This window comes from Scyliorhinus canicula, chromosome 13, assembly GCF_902713615.1.
Source record: "Scyliorhinus canicula chromosome 13, sScyCan1.1, whole genome shotgun sequence".
In the NCBI taxonomy this organism is placed as follows: Eukaryota; Metazoa; Chordata; class Chondrichthyes; order Carcharhiniformes; family Scyliorhinidae; genus Scyliorhinus; species Scyliorhinus canicula.
In genome coordinates, this window is record NC_052158.1 from 2,429,340 (window position 1) to 2,450,009 (window position 20,670).

At 50.0% G+C, this 20,670-nt stretch overlaps 3 protein-coding genes across 3 annotated transcripts; 1 reads left to right on the forward strand and 2 right to left on the reverse strand.

Moving 5' to 3' along the window:
• The first annotated feature begins 233 nt into the window (after positions 1-233).
• On the forward strand, positions 234-1,139 carry LOC119975956 (histone H2A-like). The gene has a single exon (XM_038815938.1). The coding sequence runs from the start codon at positions 285-287 to the stop codon at positions 672-674; it is 390 nt and encodes a 129-aa protein (XP_038671866.1). The 5' UTR covers positions 234-284; the 3' UTR covers positions 675-1,139.
• A 6,362-nt stretch (positions 1,140-7,501) lies between these two features.
• Positions 7,502-8,049, reverse strand: LOC119975954 (histone H3-like). Its single transcript, XM_038815936.1, has one exon. It carries the CDS (start codon positions 8,011-8,013, stop codon positions 7,603-7,605), a length of 411 nt encoding a protein of 136 aa, XP_038671864.1. The 5' UTR covers positions 8,014-8,049; the 3' UTR covers positions 7,502-7,602.
• A 787-nt stretch (positions 8,050-8,836) lies between these two features.
• Positions 8,837-9,579, reverse strand: LOC119975958 (histone H2B 1/2/3/4/6-like). Its single transcript, XM_038815940.1, has one exon. The coding sequence runs from the start codon at positions 9,540-9,542 to the stop codon at positions 9,162-9,164; it is 381 nt and encodes a 126-aa protein (XP_038671868.1). The 5' UTR covers positions 9,543-9,579; the 3' UTR covers positions 8,837-9,161.
• Between the last annotated feature and the right edge of the window lie 11,091 nt (positions 9,580-20,670).

Sequence of the window (20,670 nt, forward strand, 5' to 3'; positions counted from 1 at the left end):
ACAAACTGGATGTGGGATTTCGAGGTGTCAAATTTTTGTTTGCCTTGCTGAGCTGCAGGACGGGGGCTGCTGAATATGCTAATTAGGGATGGGGTGGGCGCCGATTTCCATTGGCTGATGGCTGGGAATGTTTCCAATTGTCGGCGTCCAATCAGAAACAAAGGGACTCCACCGGCCAATGGGGAGCGACCCGCATGCCGATCCTGCCGAGAGGTATAAAAGGCGAGGCGGCGGTGCGGTGGGCCCATTGAAGACCTGTGACTCTCCAAAAGAAGGTAGCATACATGTCGGGTCGCGGTAAAACTGGAGGTAAAGGGCGCGCCAAGGCCAAGACCCGCTCCTCCCGGGCCGGCCTGCAGTTCCCCGTCGGCCGTATCCACCGGCTGCTGCGCAAGGGCCACTACGCCGAGCGGGTGGGAGCCGGCGCGCCGGTCTACCTGGCCGCCGTGCTGGAGTACCTGACCGCCGAGATCCTCGAGCTGGCCGGCAACGCGGCCCGCGACAACAAGAAGACCCGCATCATCCCCCGCCATCTGCAACTCGCCATCCGCAACGACGAGGAGCTCAACAAGCTGCTGGGCGGCGTGACCATCGCCCAGGGCGGCGTCCTGCCCAACATCCAGGCCGTGCTGCTGCCCAAGAAGACCGGGCACCCCAGCAAGGTTTACGCCTGAGTGCGGGGGAAGGAGTGACCAAAAAATCCAATCAATCCACAAGAAAAAACACCAAAAAGGCTCTTTTAAGAGCCGCTCACCACTTTCCGAAGAGTTTAATCCAAAACAAAACGGCCAACAGGGGGGAAAACTTTTACTTCTGAAGGGACTTTATTTTTAAAACTTTTGCCCTATTTCGGCGAACTTTTCTTCTTTTTGCTTTCATTTATTTTCGCACTTCGCTGAAAAATTATTTTTGAGGGGGGAGGAAGAGAAAAGTAACCATGCCCCGACCGAAAAAGAGAAAACGTGGAAGATTTGACCCCAATGGGATGTGGACGCCACATAACACAACCCCCCCTCCCCTCTTCAGAAAAGACACCGAAGCCGGGGGTGCGGCGGCGCATCCGACCAAATATTTGCGAGAAACCAGGAATGTGTTTGGCTGTGATGAAGAATATTAAAAGATCGATTGTTGCTTCAAAAGAGTTGTCTCGATTCTTGACCTCTTAAAACTAACAAGTTGCTGTGAAGGAATAATGTATTCCTTATCTGGTGTGAAAGGGTGATAAATTCCCGCTCTGGTGTGAAGGAGTGATACATTCGCTCCGGTGTGAAGGAGTGATACATTCGCTCCGGTGTGAAGGAGTGATACATTCCCCCTCACGTGTGAAGGAGTGATACATTCCCCCTCAGGTGTGAAGGAGTGATACATTCCCCCTCTGGTGTGAAGGAGTGATACATTCCCCCTCTGGTGTGAAGGAGTGATACATTCACTGGTGTGAAGGAGTGATACATTCCCCCTCTGGTGTGAAGGAGTGATACATTCCCCCTCTGGTGTGAAGGAGTGATACATTCCCCCTCTGGTGTGAAGGAGTGATACATTCCCCCTCAGGTGTGAAGGAGTGATACATTCCCCCTCTGGTGTGAAGGAGTGATACATTCCCCCTCAGGTGTGAAGGAGTGATACATTCGCTCCGGTGTGAAGGAGTGATACATTCCCCCCTCAGGTGTGAAGGAGTGATACATTCCCCCTCTGGTGTGAAGGAGTGATACATTCACTGGTGTGAAGGAGTGATACATTCCCCCTCTGGTGTGAAGGAGTGATACATTCCCCCTCTGGTGTGAAGGAGTGATACATTCCCCCTCAGGTGTGAAGGAGTGATACATTCGCTCCGGTGTGAAGGAGTGATACATTCCCCCCTCAGGTGTGAAGGAGTGATACATTCCCCCTCTGGTGTGAAGGAGTGATACATTCACTGGTGTGAAGGAGTGATACATTCCCCCTCTGGTGTGAAGGAGTGATACATCCCCCCCCCCCCCCCCCCCCCCCCCAAGGAATGATACATTTACTCTCTGGGGTGAAGGAATGATACATTCACTCTGGTGTGAAGGAATGATACTTTCACTCTGGTGTGAAGGAGTGATACATTCACTGCTGTCAAGGAATGATACATTTATTCTCTGGTGTGAGGGAGTGATACTTTTACTCTGGAGTGAAGGAGTGATACATTCGCTCTGGTGTCAAGAAATGATAGTCACCCTTTGGTGTGAAGGAATGACACATTCACTCTGTTGTGAAGGAATTATCCCCCCCCCCCCCCCCCCCCCCCCATCTCTCTCTCTCTTTAATTTATATTATCTGTTCTAACTGATTCATGGTCTTGGCGATGGAAGGTGCTAATAAATGGAGAGGGGGGGGGGGGGGGTGTGGAGAGGAAGGAATAGACTGCGACCCACTTTTTCAAAGCCTTGATAATTCCATCCATTGGAAATTGCCCCGGGGTCGTTTTCATTTCATGGCGTGTTATGAAGATGCGAAGATGACATAGTTCTTTGCGATTCTTTTCTTTTTATATTGAAATCCAGCGGTGTAAAATGTGAGCGTTGATGTTGGCAACCTTGCAAATGTTTTGTAAATGATCTAAGTCGGAACCCTCCTGTGACAAAAGGATGTTTCATGTGCGGCCAAGTTTAAGATACCCGGGAAAACAACGTGGGCGGGAGCGGAAAAGGGTGAAAGAACGCAAATGGTGTTTGTAAACTCCGTTTACCGGGCTGGAAACAATTTGGTAACAAGTGAGGGACATCGCCAAAGAGTCAGACCAGCTGTAAAATGTTGGCTCAATGTTTCAAGACCAATGTTTTGATTGAGACTAATTAAGGCGTTTTCCCCTAAAACCTGCCTCAACGCAAAAAAAAACCATTGTTACGCGTGCATTTAAGCTGCAATTTTTGCCCATTTTTGTGCAGATTGCTGAAACAATCTGGCAGGATAGGGTTAAACCTGAAAAGTTTTATGTCAACCTGCTGATGTGGTTTAAAGATCCAAATGAACTCAAATCTCCAGAACCATGTTGAAACTACCCTACCCCACTCCATAACTCTTGGGAATGTTGGTAGAAGTGCAATAGCGCTCAACACTGAGCTTTATAACTTAGGGCAAATGGGCGCATTTTACGGCGCCGAGACTAGGCGAATCGAACGCCCGGAGAATCCCGCCAGGACTTTTCACCCATTCATTTCAAACCTCTTCCCCCCTCGCTCCCTGCGCCTCAGAGAGTCGACACTCCCAGACTACAAAGACGAAAGTCGACCCAAATGAATCTGCAATAAATATCTAAATCATTTTTTAAAAAAACAACAGGTTCTGAGTTATATTCGCGTGTTTTATGTTCATATGAAAGGTCGTTGACCTGAAACGTTCAGTGTTTCGCTGTCCACAGATACCCCTGAGTTTTTCCAGCACTTTTATGTTTTAAGACCACGCGATGTAGGGGCAGAATTCGGCCTTTCGGCCCATCTTGTCTGCTCCGCCTTTCAATGGCTATTCTGATGTGATGATCCTCAATTCCCCTTTCCGACCTCATTGTGATCATTGTGCACAGCTTTGGTCTCCTTCTCTGAGGAAGGATGTTCTTGCTACAGCGCCAGAGGAGGGTGACCAGACTGATTCCTGGGATGGCGGGACTGAGTTAGGAGGAGAGATTGAGTCTGTTAGGATTGTATTGATGAGTTCAGAAGCATGGAGGAGGGGGGGGGGGGGTCTCATAGATGACCTAAGACGTGCAGCTCAGGTGGATTGGCCATGTTAAAATGCCCCTTGGTGTCCAAAGATTAGGTGGGGTTAGAGGGATAGAACCTGGGTGGGACTTGATAGGCCGAATGGCCTCCTGCACTGTAGAGATTCTATTATTCTATGATCTAATAGAAACCTATAACATTCTAACAGGACCAAACAGGGTAGATGGAGGAAGGATGTTCCCCATGTGTCCAGAACCAGGGGTCACAGTCTGAGGATTCAGGGCAAACCATTTCGGACAGAGATGAGGAGACATTTCTTCACCCAGAGAGCGGTTGGCCTGTGGAATTCATTCCGACAGGAAGTGGTTGAGGCCAAAACATTGTATGTTTTCAAGAAGCAGTTAGACCTCGCAGTTGGGGCGAAGGGAGAAAAGGATATGGGGAGAAGGCAGAATTTCTTTTAAAATTCATTTACAGGATGCACTGCAGTTATTCGTTAGGCCAGCATTTATTGCCCATCCCTAGTTGCCCTTCAAAAGGTGGTGGTGAGTTGCCTTCTTGAACTGCAGCAGTCCTTCAGGTGTAGATACACCCACTGTGCTGTTAGGGAGGGAGCTCCAGGATGTTGCCCCAGCGACAGTGAAGGAACAGCGATGTATTTCCAAGTCAGGGTGGTGAGTGACTTGAAAAGGAGTGACAACGGAGAGTTTTCCCCCTGATTCCCATTAATTCCAGTTAGTTAGGGCTCCTTGATGCCATATTCGATCAAATGCTGCCTTGATGTCAAGGACAGTCACTCTCACCTCACCTCTGGCATTCAGCTCTTTTGTCCATGTTTGAACCAAGGCTGTAAGGAGGTCAGGGGCTTCATGGGATCCAGAGTCGACGTTGAGGACTCCCAGGGCAATTCCTCCATTGTGCCGCCAGGATCAAGTTATTGAGTTGGATGATTAGCCATGATCATAATGAAGGCCTCCTCCAGATCCTGTTTTCTATGTTAGCCCATAAGCCTCGATTCCCTTGCTGAATAAACAGCTTTAACAGAATAAATGTCTATCTCAGCCTTGAACGTACTTAACGACCCAGCCTCTACAGCTCTCTGCGGTAAAGAATTCCACAGATCCACTCCCCTCTGAGGGAAGAAATTCCTCCTCATCTCTGTCTCAAATGGACGACCCCCCCTCACTCTGAGATTGTGCCCTCTGGTCTCAGACTCTCCCACAAGAGGAAACACCCTCTCAGCATCGACCCTGTCAAGCCCCCTGAGAATCCGATATGTCTCAATAAATTCAATAAAAGTTTCAGCATTAGCGGTAATTTGCTTTTTATTTGCTTTGAGAAGGTAGATAGAATCCTTTCCTTTATTAGCCGAGGTATTGAGTGTAAGAACACTGCGGTTCTGCCAGAGTATAAAACATCAGTTAGGCCACAGCTTGAGTATTGCGCGTGCAGTTCTGATCACATCGTTACAGAGAGGGAGTAATTGCACTGGAGAAGGTAGAGAGGAGATTTACGTGGATATTGCCAGCCAGGGCTGGGAAATTGCAGCGACGAGGAAAGGTTGGAGAGGCTGGGGTCCTTCCCCCGGGAACAGAGGAAGCTGAGGGGAGATTTGATTGAGATGTTTGAAATTGTGAAGGGGCCTGGGTAGAGTGGGTGGGAAGGGACTGACTGCTGTAGCAGAGAGGTCAGTGACCCAGGGGGCATCGGTTTGAAGTGATTGGCGGAAAGATCAGAGGGGAGATGCCAATGTCATCTCCACGGCTAAAAACGAGGGTGACCCCGAGTCCATGTGTGGCAATTTTTGGAGTGTTGGAAGACCCTGGAGTCCGGGGGCGAGAGAAGCTGATGTTTTTGCCTTTGCCTCCTTGGTAGCCCAGAGAAGGATCTTATTAGCGTGGAGGGATGCGGAGCCCCCAAACCGGTGGTATGGGTTAGTGACATGGCTGGGTTTCTCAGGCTTGAGAAAATTAAATTCGGCGAGAGGATCAATTTAGGGTTCGTCCGGAGGTGACAGTCGTTTATCAACTTCTTCGGGGAAAACTAAACTGTTAGCAGATACAATAAGAGGGGGGGGGGGTTTAGGGAATAAAGGGGATTAGTTTAGGCAGGAACAGCGAGAACTGGTGGAGGGACTTGGGGAATGTGTGTGGAGGCCAAGTTGGCTGGGTATGGTTGTTGTTTGGAGGAGTGTTACGCACTGAACTATGTTTACATTTGTATTTGTATCTTTTGTTGTTATAAAACCATAAATGCCTTCAAATGTTTGTTTTTAAAAAAACTTATTGAAAAGGTGTCGGGCAGCATGGTGGCGCAGTGGTTAGCACTGCAGCCTCACGGCACCAAGGTCCCAGGTCCAATCCTGGCTCAGTCCGTCTGGAGTTTACACGTTCTCCCCCTGTCTGCGTGGGTTTCGCCCCCATAACCCAAAGATGTGCAGGCTAGGTGGATTGGCTGCGCTAAATTGCCCCTTAATTGGAAAAATTAATTGGGTACTCCAAATTTATTTTTTTTAAATAAAGAAAAGGTGTCTGGATATGGACCTGGAGTGTCGTAACCTTCAGGGCTACAGGCCAAACGCTGGTGGGATTAGGCTGTGGGGGGGGGGGGGGGGGGGCGGCGCTGTTCCTAAAGACAGAAGCAATGGGCAGAGCGGCCTCTCTGTATATCTTTCCTACAATTTCTAAGTTGGGTGTTGTGTTGTGTGGAGGGGGGGGGCGGTGGTTGTTGGGTGATTGTGTCACACAGCCGAGAAACAAGAGTGCCCCTGCCTCCACCATCCTCTCAGGCAGCACGTTCCATATCCCCACATCCTCTCAGGCAGCACGTTCCATATTCCCACCACCCTCTGGGTGAAAAAATGTTCCTCAGGTCCCCTCTCTTCTAAACCACTTCTCACCTTAAACCCGTGTCCTCTGGTGTTTGACACCCCTGCCATGGTGATCTACCCCTCTTTGTGCCTCTCATAATGTTGTATATCACGATCAGGTATCTGGCTCAGAAATATACCTCAGCCTCTTCTGCTGACAGGGAAAGCAACCCCAGCCTATCTATTCAGTGCCTCCCCATAGCTCACTTTCCATCCCAGGCAACATCCTGATGAATCTCCCTTGCACCCCCTCCAGTACAATCACATCCTTCCGATGGTGTGGCGACCAGAGCTGCACACAATATTCCATCTGTGGCCCAACCAATATTTTGTAAAGTTGTACTATGATAGAATCTACTTATGCCCAAGCCTCCACCCTATCCGCCGTAACCCCACCTAAACCTTTTGGGCACTAAGGGCAATTTAGCATGGCAAAAACCACCTAACCTGCACATCTTTGGATGGAGGGAAGCCAGAGCACCCGGTGAAATCCCATGCAGACACTGGAAGCGCAAACTCGACAGTGACCCAAGGCCGGAATTGAACCTGGGACCCTGCAGCAGTGCCACCCCTAAATCCTATTCTCCGGTTAATGAAGGCAAGCATTCCATACGCCTTCTCCAGCACCCTATCTACCTGTGCTGCCATCTTCAGGGACCCATGGGCTTGTGCACCAAGTGTCTTGTTCCTCAATATTCCCTAGGTATCTACCACTCCTTAATAGACCGTCCAAAATACAGCACCTCACTCATCAGGACTAAATTCCATTTGTCATTGCTCTGCCCAGTTCAGCAGCGATCTATATCAGTCTGAAGCCCAAGACTATGCTCCTATCAACACCACCAATTTTCGAGTGATCTGCAGCCTACTAATGAAATCTAACGTTCACATCCAAGTCGTTCATATTTAGGATCAGCAACTGTTTGCAGGCGAATGGAGGTATGTAGGTCTCAGCTTCGTGATTTTTTTTTTTGCACGGTACAGCAGTCTTCCAGAGGAGTATTTGGTGGCTCTTAAAAGAGCCTTTTGGTTTCATCATTAGCATGGGCAGCGGGTTCAGGCGCGTTCCCCGCGGATGCGGCGGGCCAAGTGGATGTCCTTGGGCATGATGGTGACCCGCTTGGCGTGGATGGCGCACAGGTTGGTGTCCTCAAAGAGCCCCACCAGGTAAGCCTCGCTGGCCTCCTGCAGGGCCATGACGGCCGAGCTCTGGAAGCGCAGGTCGGTCTTGAAATCCTGGGCGATCTCTCGCACCAGACGCTGGAAGGGCAGTTTGCGGATCAGTAGCTCGGTGGATTTCTGGTAGCGGCGGATCTCCCGCAGCGCCACGGTGCCAGGCCGGTAACGGTGCGGCTTCTTCACCCCGCCGGTGGCAGGAGCGCTCTTGCGGGCCGCCTTAGTGGCCAGCTGCTTACGGGGGGCTTTGCCTCCGGTTGATTTGCGCGCCGTCTGCTTAGTTCGAGCCATTTTATTCTCCCCCTCCACTCACTTCTGCCTCGAAACCTTTTCCAATCACTCGCCTCTCCGCAGCTATTGAGCAGAAGCCCGCCGAGCGGCTCCTTTTATAGAGCCGGCCGGCTGGCCGCTGTCTCCTCATTGGCTGGAAGCTCGACAAAGGCTCGGCGTTCCGATTGGCGCGTCTTCCAATCCCGCTCGAGAGGCGGGGCTTGGGGGGAGCGGGAAAAGGGCGGGAAAACCAAGTGGCGGGAAAAAAGGCGCGGTTTCGGAAGCATCTACTTTTGTTTCCAGTTTGTTTTTCCCGAGGCGCGCAACATTTCATTTTGCTCTTTATCCAGCTTTGCTCCGTACGGGAAGGAGATCGGAAGCTGCCTTCCATGGGGAAGTTGGGGTTGGCCAAAGGGCGCAAACACTTACTCAAATGGAAGTGTGCATTCACCATGCACGCTCAGCCCGGGTTGTTGCTGCACTACATCAGGAACGTGGCTCCCAAAGCGCATGGTGGCCACCCCCACTCCATCTTGTCGACGTGGCTGTAAAACTTTGCTAAGGTCTGGAAAAGAACTGCAAGTCTTTCCGTCGGCGCTCACTTGGGGCACAGCAGACCGAATGCTCTACCTGAAAAAGTGTTTGTTCCTGGGACACCCATCCACACACACACCCCAAGGGAACTCACCTTGGCTGCAAAAGCAATTTGCTGAAATATTGAAGCACAAAAACGCTTAAAGAAAATTTGAGGTTGGTGGAATTCATTCCACTTTAGCTTCCCCCCTCCTCCCACCAGCCCCAAGTCAATTCATAAACCAGCAAAGAATGTAGCAAATTCAAAAACTTAGGTCAAGAAACCCATCTATTTTCAGTGAACCAAGATGCATTAATTACAAAAAGAAACATCAGATTTGATAGAAAGTAGACTAGTAAAACTGATTAATAAAAGATTAAGCCATTATCAAACCGATGGCCAAGTCAGGAAGCTTTTCTTTTAAAAAATATCATTAAAGGTTGTCTTTTCTTTCCGAGACGCTTGTCCATGTCTTTTTTTGGTAAGAACCGAGATAGTTCCTTTTCTGGATATCTTGAGTGGCTCTGAAAAGAGCCTTTTTTGGGAGGGGTTGAAGTTATTTATTTTTAAACGCGGTCCGTCCGTCCGGGCGCCCTCATTTGCAGCTGGTGTACTTGGTGACTGCCTTAGTGCCCTCGGAGACGGCGTGCTTGGCCAGCTCGCCGGGCAGCAGGAGACGGACGGTGGTCTGGATCTCCCGGGAGGAGATGGTCTGGCGCTTGCTGTAGCGGATGAGGCGGGAGGACTCGCAGGCGATGCGCTCGAAGATGTCGTTGACGAAGGAGTTGATGACACTCATGGCCGAGGAGGAGATGCCGGTGTCCGGGTGCACCTGTTTCAGCACCTTGTAGATGTAGATGCTGTAGCTCTCCTTACGGCTCTTCTTGCGCTTCTTCTCACCCTTGACGCGCTTCTTAGTAGCCGCCTTCTTCGGCCCCTTCTTGGGGGCCGAGCCTTTCCCCGCCGCCTCGGGCATAACACAAGCTTTGTTCCCCGACTGCTGGATATCGCGGCCCCGCAGCGGCGCCTGGATTAATAGCAACGCGTATGCAAATGAAGGATCAGCGAGCGGCGCCTTCCTATTGGTCGAGAGGGCAGAATCTGAATGTATCCATTCTGTGATGTGCAACAATGGGCACCGATCAGCCAATCAGAGATGCTCGTTAGTTCTTTGCACGTGACCTCAGACATGGTCGCGGGCGTGAGGGAAGATCTGCTCTTCCCACTTCCTTCATCCTCCCCCTCTATCTCGCTACACCCCAGCACCCATTCACTGGGAAATAACGCCCAAAAATTCTGCAATCTATCAATTTAATAATAATAGTCACTTATTGTCACAAAGAAGTTACTGTGAAAAGCCCCTACTTATGCAGAGAGAGAGGGGGATTTGTAGAACTGTTGTTAGAACGCAAAAGACTATAAGACATTGGAGCAGAATTAGGCCACTCGGCCCATCGAGTCTGCTCCGTCATTCAATCATGGAGGATATTTTTCTCAGCTCCATTTTCCTGCCTTCTCCCCATAATCCCCAATCCCCTTATTGATCAATAACCTATCTCTGTCTTAAAGACACTCAGTGATTTGGCCTCCACAGCCTTCTGCGGCAAAGAGTTCAGATTCACACCACCCTCTGGCTGAAGAAATTCCTCCTCATCTCTGTTTTAAAGGATCGTCCCTTTAGTCTGAGATGGTGCCCTCTGCTTCTAGTTTTTCCTACAAGCGGAAACATCCTCTCCCCGTCCACTCTATCCAGGCCTCGCAGTATCCTGTAAGTTTCAATAAGATCCCCCATCATCCTTCAAAACTCCGGCAATTACAGACGCAGACTCCTCAACCATTCCTCATATGACAAGCCCTTCATTCCAGGGATCATTCTTGTGCACCTCCTCTGGACCCTTTCCAAAGTCAGCACATGTTGCCATTCTGCCATTCCTACTGCAGAAGGAAGCCATTCTGCCCACTGTAGTCTGCGCCCACCCTCCGGAACAGCGTCCTAGCAGTGCCCGCACCCCTGCCCCATCCCTGTGACACCCCTCCACAACCCCCCCCCCCCCCCAGCTAACCTTTTGGACATCAACATCATAAAATTTACATTGCAGAAGGAGGCCATTTGGCCCATCGAGTGTGCACTGGCCCTTGGAAAGAGCCCCCTACTTACGCCCGCACCGCCACCTTATCCCTGTAACCCCACCGAACCTTTTTGGACACTCAGGGCAATTTTGCAGGGCCAGTCCACCTAACCGGCACATCCTTGCACTGTGGGAGGAAACCAGAGCACCCGGAAGAAACCCACGTCAGACACAGGGACAACGCACAGACTCCGCACAGACAGTGCCAAGCCAGGAATCGAACCGGGGTCCCTTGCGCTGAAATGCATTTTAAGTCAATGCCCTCTCGTTCTGGATTGTTTTAGGAGCGGGATCGGTTTCTCCCTCTGTAAATCTCCCCCACCCCCTGTTGGTTTTGAACATCACTGTCAAATCTCAGCCCTGCCCTCCTCTATATATCAGGAAAAGCAAGGAGGGAGACAGGAATGAGCATTTCGGCCCTGACCTTGTCAACCTAAAACTCGGTTTCTCTCTCCACAGATGCTGAATGTTTCCACCATTTCCAGTGTTTGGTTGAGGTCTCCAGCATCCACGTACCGTGCTTTTGTTTTGATATAAGTTAAGAAAGAACCACAATCATCGTCCCCCCAACATCCACACTCAATTCAACTTTAGTGTGGTGTCCTTCAGGGGCTGCAAAATGCTTCAAAAGGCAGTTAGCGCTCTAAGCACGGCAAAGAGTTTGATCATTCCTGCGAGCAGAAGGTAGAATTTAAGCTCAGAGACTCATAAATCCATATAACACCGAAGGAGACATGTCCATGTCAAGACTTCACAAGGGTTGTCAAATCAGTTTCACTCATAGGCCCACAATGTTTCCCTCTTCCAGAATCTATCCACTTTCTTTTACAAAGTCAGTCACAAACCTGCTTTAATCACCCATTTCAGGCAGTGCAATTCACCCAATTCAACAGTTCACTGTGCAATAAAATAACTTGAATTGTTTTGATCAAGAAAATGGCTGGCTTTGTTTAACTATGTATCATTTTCTGATTCCTGATAGTGAAACAGCAGCCTGTGTTGCTCCAACCGTTTGTACCTCCTTAGTGGGGTGAAATTGGACTTGGGTGAGTCAACAAAACATATTGTTCATCAGTTCAACACCGAGTCAAATTCTATTGACATCAATTCAGAGTAGGACTCTGCGACACATCAGGGAGGGGGAGAGGTACCTGGACACTGTGTTCTAGGAGGCAGTGGTCAGGGGCACGAGGGTGTGGCTGCGAGTGAGGCAGGCAGAGAGATCCAGGAGGTAGGGTTGCAGGAGCCTCAGACAATGTCTTTGTCCGATATGTTCGTGATTCTTGATCCCTGTGTGGACGGGAATGGGGTCTGTAGGGAGGATGAGCAAACTGACCACAGCACCGTGGTACAGGGAGCACTTCAAGTGGTGGGGGGGGGGGGGGGGGGGGGGGGGGGGGAGAAACTGAGTCATAATTGGGACAGTATAGTTAGGGGCTGCAAGGGGATCAGGGTTGGGATCTAAATATCCAAGGAAATGCGTCCTGTAGAAAGTACACTGTTCTCTGTGACCAGGATCGAGAATCCCAAAGGTTGTGTTGCCTGCCTGGAGCTCCGGTTGGGGAGCCCATCTGGACTGTAGAGGAACCTGGAGTGGGAGGGAAAAGATCCAGTTATCGTGGTCCACGTAGGTACCAACTACATAGGTGGAACAAGGACAGAGGTTCTACTAAGGGAGAATGAACAGTTGGAGCGCAATGAAAAATCAGAACCAAAAAGGTAATAATCTCTGGATTACTAGCTGAGCCAGGAGCTAATTGGCACTAATAGAACAGAGAGTATAGAAAGTGGCAGCAATATAACTTCAGGCAGAGCACTAAAAGGGACAAATATGAGAAGGGGGGTGGTCAATGAAGGACTGAGGGTGTTGTTCCTAAATGTGCGCAGTATACGGAACAAGGTAAATGAGCTTGTTGCGCACATTGAAATTGGCCGGTACGATGGTGTGGGCATCACAGAGACGTGGCTGCAAGGGGATCTGGGCTGGGATCTAAATATCCAAGGATTTGTGTCCTATCGAAAGGACGGGTAGATGGGTAAAGAGGGCTGGGTTGCATTGTTAGTAAAGAATGAAGTTAAATCGATAGCAAGGAGCGATATAGGATCAGAAGGCATTGAATCTCTGTGGGTAGAGTTGAGGAATCGCAAAGGTAAAAAGACCCTGATGGGAGCTATATACAGGCCCCCGAGCAGTAGTCAGGATGTGGGACAGAAAATAAATCAGGAGATAGAAAAGGCATATAAAAAAGGCAATATTACAATAATTATGGGGGACTTCAATATGCAGGTGGACTGGGAAAATAAGGTTGGTAGTGGATCCCAAGAAAAGAAATTTGTGGAATGTCTAAGAGATGGTTTTTTTGGAGCAGCTTGTGACAGAGGCTACGAGCGAACAGGCAATTCTGGATTTGGTGATGTGCAATGAGGCAGACTCGATTAGGGAACTTAAGGTGAAGGAACCCTTAGGGAGCAGTGACCACAATATGATAGAATTTACCCTGAAGTTTGAGAGGGAGAAGCTGCAATCAGATGTAACTGTATTACAATTAAATAAGGGTCACTACAAGGACATGAGGGAGGAGCTGGCCAGAGTTGATTGGAAAAGGGAGCCTAGCAGGGAAGGCAGTGGAACAGCAATGGCAGGAGTTTTTTTTTTGGGGGGGGGGGGTTATTCAGGAGGCACAATAGAAATTCATCCCAAGGAGGATGAAGGAAGGTCAAGGCATCCATGGCTGACGAGGGAAGTCAGGGATAGCATAAAAGCAAAATGAAAAGCATACAAGGTGGCGAGGATTAGTGGGAAGCCAGAGGATTGGGAAGCCTTTAAAAGCAAACTGGACAACTAAAAAAGCAATAAGGGGGTAGAAGATGAAATGTAAGTGTAAGCTAGCTAGCAATATAAAAGTAGACAGCAAGAGTTTTTTCAATATATAAAAGGTAAGAGAGAGACTAAAATAGACATTGAACCACTGGAAAATGAGTCTGGAGAAGTAGTAATAGGGAACAAGGAAATGGCAGGGGAACTGAATAGTTACTTTGCATCAGTCTTCACGGTGGAAGACACCAGTGGGATGCCAGAGCTCCAGGAGAATTAGGGGGCAGAGGTGACTGCAGTGACCATCACCAAGGAGAAGGTTCTGGGGAAACTGAAAGGTCTAAAGGTGGATAAATCACCTGGACCAGATGGACTACACCCCAGAGTCCTAAAAGAGAGAGGATATTGTGGAGGCATTGGTGATGATCTTTCAGGAATCACTGGAGGCAGGGAGGGTCCCAGAGGACTGGAAAATGACTAATGTAACACCCCTGTTTAAGAAGGGAGGGAGGCAGAAGATGGGAAATTATAGGCCGGTTAGCTTAACTTCGGTTATTGGTAAGATTTTAGAGTACATTATTAAAGATGAGATCGCAAAGTAGTTGGAAGTGCATGATAAAATAGGACTGAGTCAGCACGGCTTTGTCAAGGGGAGGTCATGTCTGACAAATCTGTTAGAGTTCTTTGAGGATGTAACAAGGAAGTTAGACAAACGCGAACCAGGGGACATGATTTATTTAGATTTAAAGAACATCTTTGACAAGGTGCCTTATAGGAGATTGTTAAATACGTAAAGAGCCCATGGTGTTCAGGGTAAGATCCTGGCATGGATCGAGGATTGGCAGACTGGTAGAAGGCAGAGAGTTGGGATAAAGGGGTCTTTTTCAGGATGGCAGCCAACGACTAGTGGTGTGTCTCAGGGGTCTATGCTGGGACCACAACCTTTCACAATATACATTAACGATCTGGCGGAATCAACTGAGGGCACTATTGCTAAGTTTGCAGATGATACAAAGATCTGTAGAGGGACAGGTAGTATTGAGGAAGCAAGGGGGCTGCAGAAGGACTTGGACAAGCTAGGAGAGTGGGCAAAGAAGTAGCAGATGGAATACAAATTGGAAAAGTGTGAGGTTATGCACTTTGGTAGGAAGAATGGAGGCATAGACTATTTTCTAAATGGGAAAAGACTTAGGAAAGCAGAAGCACAAAGGGACTTGGGAGTCCTTGTTCACGATTCTCTTAAGGTTAACGTGCAGGTTCAGTCGGCAGTTAGGAAGGCAAATGTAATGTTAGCGTTCATGTCGAGAGGGCTGGAATACAAGAGCAGTGATGTACTTCTGAGGCTGTATAAGGCTCTGGTCAGACCCCATTTGGAGTTTTGTGAGCAGTTTTGGGCCCCGTATCTAAGGAAGGATGTGCTGGCCTTGGAAAGGGTCCAGAGGAGGTTCACAAGAATGATCCCTGGAATGAAGAGCTTGTCGTATGAGGAGCGGTTGAGGACTCTGGGTCTGTACACATTAGAGTTTAGAAGGATGAGGGGGGATCTTATTGAAACTTACAGGATACTGCGAGGCCTGGATAGAGTGGACGTGGAGAGGATGTTTCCACTTGTCGGAAAAACTAGAACCCAAGGGTACAATCTCAGACTAAAGAGATGATCCTTTACAACAGAGATGATTAGCAATTTCTTCAGCCAGAGGCTGGTGAATCTGTGGAACTCTTTGCCGCAGAAGGCTCTGGAGGCCAAATCACTGAGTGTCTTTAAAACAGAGATAGATAGGTTCTTGATCAATCAGGGGATCAGGGATTATGGGGCGAAGGCAGGAGAATGGGGATGTAAAACATATCAGCCATGATTGAATGGTGGAGCAGACTCGATGGGCTGAAGGGCCAAATTCTGCTCCTATGTCTTATGGTCTTATGATGTTCTTTTTGCTTAATGGCAGGTACATGGAATTCAGACAATTTTGCCTTCCTGGTCAGATCCAATTGCAACGACCTCCGGTGACGACCATGGAGTGAAAGGTCGCACATTTGGCAGCTCCCCCTCATAGTGGTCTTTATGTGGCTTTTACGACGGATCGCTGCAGGAAGCAGGAAGAGAAGGTTTATGGAGCGGTGGCCCAGAAAATATCGGAAAAGAAGGAATCAGAAGTTGGTGGCGAGTGAGGAGCAGATATCGAGTGTGGCAATGGCAGGTGCGCAGGGTCCGTCCCCGACAGCTCAGTGGTCGATGGACCGGCTGGTGAGCTTCCTCAATGAGAAGTTCACTCAACAACGCAAGGAGTGTGTGCAGGACCTGGCCGGGCGGTGGACTTGATCAGGGCAGTGGTTGACCGCGTGGAGGCCCAGGGACAGGCGATCCAGAGGCTGGAGAAGCTGGCGGGGGAGCAGGAGGAGCAATCCACCTTGCCAGCAGGGGAGCAGGACCAGCAGAAGTGACTGCTGGAGGAAGTGGAGGAGCTGGAGAACGGTTCTCGGAGGCAGAACATTCGGATCCTGGGTCTGCCGGAGGGTAAAGAAGGATGGGATGCTGGTGCGTATGTGGGGACGATGTTGGAGAAGCTGCTGGGAATAGGTGTGTTCAACAAGCCGCTGGAGGTGGACTAGGCCCATAGGGCGCTTATGCGTAAGCCCCAGGGGGGTGAGCCCCGAGGGCGATGGTGGTACGGCTGCATCGGTTCCTGGACAAGGAACGCATTATGAGGTGGGCCATGCAGACGAGGCAATGTACATGGGAAGATGCTGAGATCCGGGTGAACCAAGACCTGGGAGCAAAGCTGGCGAAGAGGTTGACAAACTTTAATAAGGCCAAGTCGGCCCGGTATAAGAAGGGCATAAAGTTTGGACTGATGTACCCAGCCCGCCTGTGGGTGACATATACGGGTTGGGAACTGTAGTTTGGCTCAGCGGAGGACGCGACGGACTTTATGAAAGATAATAAACTGATGGGAGAAGGAAGACCTTGAACCATGACTGTGGGGAACTGAGCCACGTTTTGAAAAACTTGTAACTTTTGACTTGCAATGTTCGGACTGGCTTTGGAGGGTCTGTATATATTTGTTCCGTTTTTCTTTCGCTTCTGACTGGGATTAGGTTGACTTTGTTAAGGGAAGGTGGGGGGGTGGGGGGGGGGCAGCTAGGGGGGTGAGATGCTGGGTGCCAGGGGCGGGGGCTGCCAGGCTAGCTGGGAGGGCTAGTTCACGGAAGCAAAGTGGGGAGTGAGCTGAGGACCAATGTGCTGTGGGGAGAGGGTGGGGTGGGAAGGGGGGGGGGGGGGGGGGGGCGTTGGGGAGGGCTATACTGCTGTGATGGGGAGGGGACTTTTAAATTGGTGGAGGAGGAGAGTTGATGGCGGTAGCTGCCTGGGGGCGGGCCAGGTACGGGACATGGGCCAAGGACTGGCCTAGGAGAGGTTGTGGCTGACCGGCAGGGGAGGGGGGTGGGGTGCCCCTCCCCCCGACTAGGCTGGTCACGTGGATCGATCGCGGGCTAACTGGGCCGGTCAATAGGGCCCGTGTGTTCACACACTTGAAGCAACTGAAGGCGGACGTGGCCATGGTGCAGGAGACACACTTGAAGGTGAGGGATCAGGTTTGGTTGAGGAAGGGTTGGGTCGGACTGGTGTTCCATTCAGGATTGGACTTTAAAACAAGAGGGGTGGCAATCCTGGTCAATCAAAGGGTGGCATTCGAGGTGGGGAAGATAGAGGTGGACCCGGGGGGTTAGATTCACCATGGTTGGTGGGAAGTTGGAGGGAATTCACCATGATTGGTGAATATATATGCCGCAAACTGGGATGACGTCGGGTTTGTTGGACGGGTGCTGAGGAAGATCCCGGACCTGGATTCACATCGACTGATTATGGGGGGAGACTTCAACACGGTCTTGGATCCAAGACTGGACTGGTCGAGTCCCAGGTCTGGAAAGGTGTCAGCTATGGCAAAGGAGCTTCGGGAGTTTATGGAGCTTATGGGAGGGATGGACCCGTGGAGATTTGGGAGATCAATAAGTAAGGAGTTTTCATTCTACTCCCATGTGCATAAGGTGTATTCCCGGATAGACTTCATTGTCATGGACAAAAAGCTGCTGGCGGAGGTGGTGAATACTGAATATTCAGCAATTGTGGTGTCAGACCATGCCCCACACTGGGTAGACCTGCAAGTGACCAAAGGAAAGGCCCAGTGCCCGCAATGGAGGTTAGATGGAGGGTTGGTAGCGGAGGACGTGATGTGTGAGCGGGTGAGGGAGGACATTCGGGGCGACATAAGGATCTGGATGAGATCTCGGCAGAGGTGGTGTGCGAAGCAATGAAGGCAGTTATCAGAGGGGAACTCAAAGAACAAAGAACAAAGAAAAGTATAGCACACGAACAGGCCCTTCGGCCCTCCAAGCCCGTGCTGACCATGCTGCCCGTCTCAACTAAAATCTTCTGCACTTCCGGGGTCCGTATCCCCTATTCTCATCCTATTCACGTATTTATCAAGATGCCCCTTAAACATCATTATCGTCCTTGCTTCCACCACCTCCTCCAGCAGCGAGTTCCAGGTACCCACTACCCTCTGTGTAAAAGACTTGCCTCGTACATCTCCTCTAAACCTTGCCCCTCGCACCTTAAACCTATGCCCACTAGTAATTGACTCCCCTACCCTGGGAAAAAGCCTCTGACTATCCACCCTGTCTATGCCCCTCATAATTTTGTAGACCTCTATAAGATCGCCCCTCAACCTCCGTTGTTCCAGTGAGAACAAACCAAGGTTATTCAACATCTCCTCATAGCTAATGCCCTCCATACCAGGCAATATCCTGGTAAATCTCTTCTGCACCCTCTCTAAAGCCTCCACATCCTTCTGGTAGTGTGGCGACCAGAATTGAACACTATACTCCAAGTGTGGCCTAACTAAGGTTCTATACAGCTGCAACATGACTTGCCAATTCTTATACTCAATGCCCCGGCCAATGAAGGCAAGCATGCTGTATGCCTTCTTGACTACCTTCTCCACCTGTGTTGTGCATCAGTGACCTGTGGACCTGTACATCAAGATCTCTCTGACTGTCAATACTCTTGAGGGTTCTACCATTCATTATATATTCCCGACCTGAATTAGACCTTCCAAAATGCATTACCTCACACTTGTCCGGATTAAACTCCATCTGCCATCTCTCCGCCCAAGTCTCCAAACGATCTAAATCCTGCTGTATCCTCTGACAGTCCTCATCGCTATCCGCAATTCCACCAACCTTTGTGTCATCTGCAAACTTATTAATCAGACCAATTACATTTTCCTCCAAATCATTTATATATACTACGAACAGCAAAGGTCCCAGCACTGATCCCTGAGGAACACCACTAGTCACAGCCCTCCAATCAGAAAAGCACCCTTCCATTGCTACTCTCTGCCTTCTATGACCTAGCCAGTTCTGTATCCATCTTGCCAGCTCACCCCTGATCCTGTGTGACTTCACCTTCTGTACCAGTCGGCCATGAGAGACCATGTCAAAGGCCTTATTGAAGTCCACATAGACAACATCCACTGTCTTATCTGCATCAATCATCTTTGTGGCCTCCTCGAAAAACTATCAAGTTAGTGAGACACAACCTCCCCTTCACAAAACCGTGCTGCCTCTCTCTAATACATCCATTTGCTTCCAAATGGGAGTAGATCCTGTCTCGAAGAATTCTCTCCAGTAATTTCCCTACCACTGATGTAAAGTTCACCGGCCTGTAGGGAAAAAGCACCTTCTCCCACCCTGCACTGAATTACCAAGTTCCAATTCCCACTCTGGAAGTGTCTCACTCACTCAGGGTGTGTCTCCTTCACCTGCGCAAAGCTTACTGAGTGCGCTTTCTGTCTGTCTTTTATACAGAGCTCAGCTAAACAGAGTGACTCAAATTACTTCAACTCATTTCGATTCGGGCCCATAAGGAGAAGGCTGAACAGGCGGAGTTGGTCAGGTACACGGAGTCTCCAATGAGGGGCTTCTGAAGGAGTGTCAGAGATTACACCGAGAGAGAAAGGATACAGGGGGCAAGGTGGTTGCGGATCCGGCGGGGGTGAATGATGTGTTTCGGGAATTTTACAGTAAACTATACAAATCGCAACCCCCAACCGGGGAGGAGGGCATTAAGCAATTCCTAGCGGGGGGGGGCGGAGTTCCCGAGGATAGACGAGGAGCTGGTGGAAGGTTTGGGAGGCCCAATCGGGCTTGGGGAGATTATAGACAGGTTGGGGGGCGATGCAATCGGGCAAGACTCCGGGACCAGATGGATACCCGGTCTAGTTCTACAAAACCTTTTCTGGGCTGCTGGGGCCGCTCCTGGTAAAGGCTTTTAATGAGTCCAAGGACCTGGGAGTGCTCCCCCCCCTCCCCCCCACCCCCTCCCCCCCACCCCTCCCCCACCCCCAACGTTATCGCGGGCATCGATTTCCCTTATTCTGAAGCGGGATAAGGAACCAGAGAACTGTGGATCGTATAGGCCGATCTCCCTTTTTAAAAAAATTTGGAATATCCAATTAATTCTTTTCCAATTAAGGGGCAATTTTAGCGTGACCAATCCACCTAACCTGCACATCTTTGGGTTGTGGGGGCGAAACCCACGCAGACACGGGGAGAATGTGCAAACTCCACACGGACAGTTACCCAGAGCCTGGGACCTCAGCGCTGTGAGACTGCAGGGCTAACCCACTGTGCCACCATGTTGCCTCCAATCTCTCTTTTAAATTTAGATGCAAAATTGCTGGCAAAGATCTTGGCCACGCGCATGGAGGATTGTATCCCAGAGGTGATGGGGGAGGACCAGAGGGGGTTTGTGAAGGGACGTCACCTGACATCCAACATTAGACGGCTCTTAAATGTGATAATGATGTCAGCAGAGGGGCGCGAGGTCGAGGTGGTGGTGGCCACGGATGCAGAAAAGGCCTTTGATCGGGTAGAGTGGAAGTACCTGTGGGATATCCTGGCAAGGTTTGGGTTCGGGCAGGGATTCATTGACTGGGTCCGGCTGTTACATCAGGCACCGGTGGCAAATGCAAGGACCAACCAGGTCCGGTCAGAATATTTTAGTTTAGGGGAACAAGACACGGATGTCCACTCGCCCCACTGCTGTTTGCTGTGGCCGTAGCGCCCTTGGCAATGGCCCTTAGGTCATCGAATGCCTG

Coding starts and splice junctions, on each gene's coding strand:
- LOC119975956 (XM_038815938.1), top strand. CDS start 285: ATGTCGGGTCGCGGTAAAACTGGAGGTAAAGGGCGCGCCAAGGCCAAG.
- LOC119975954 (XM_038815936.1), bottom strand. CDS start 8,013: ATGGCTCGAACTAAGCAGACGGCGCGCAAATCAACCGGAGGCAAAGCC.
- LOC119975958 (XM_038815940.1), bottom strand. CDS start 9,542: ATGCCCGAGGCGGCGGGGAAAGGCTCGGCCCCCAAGAAGGGGCCGAAG.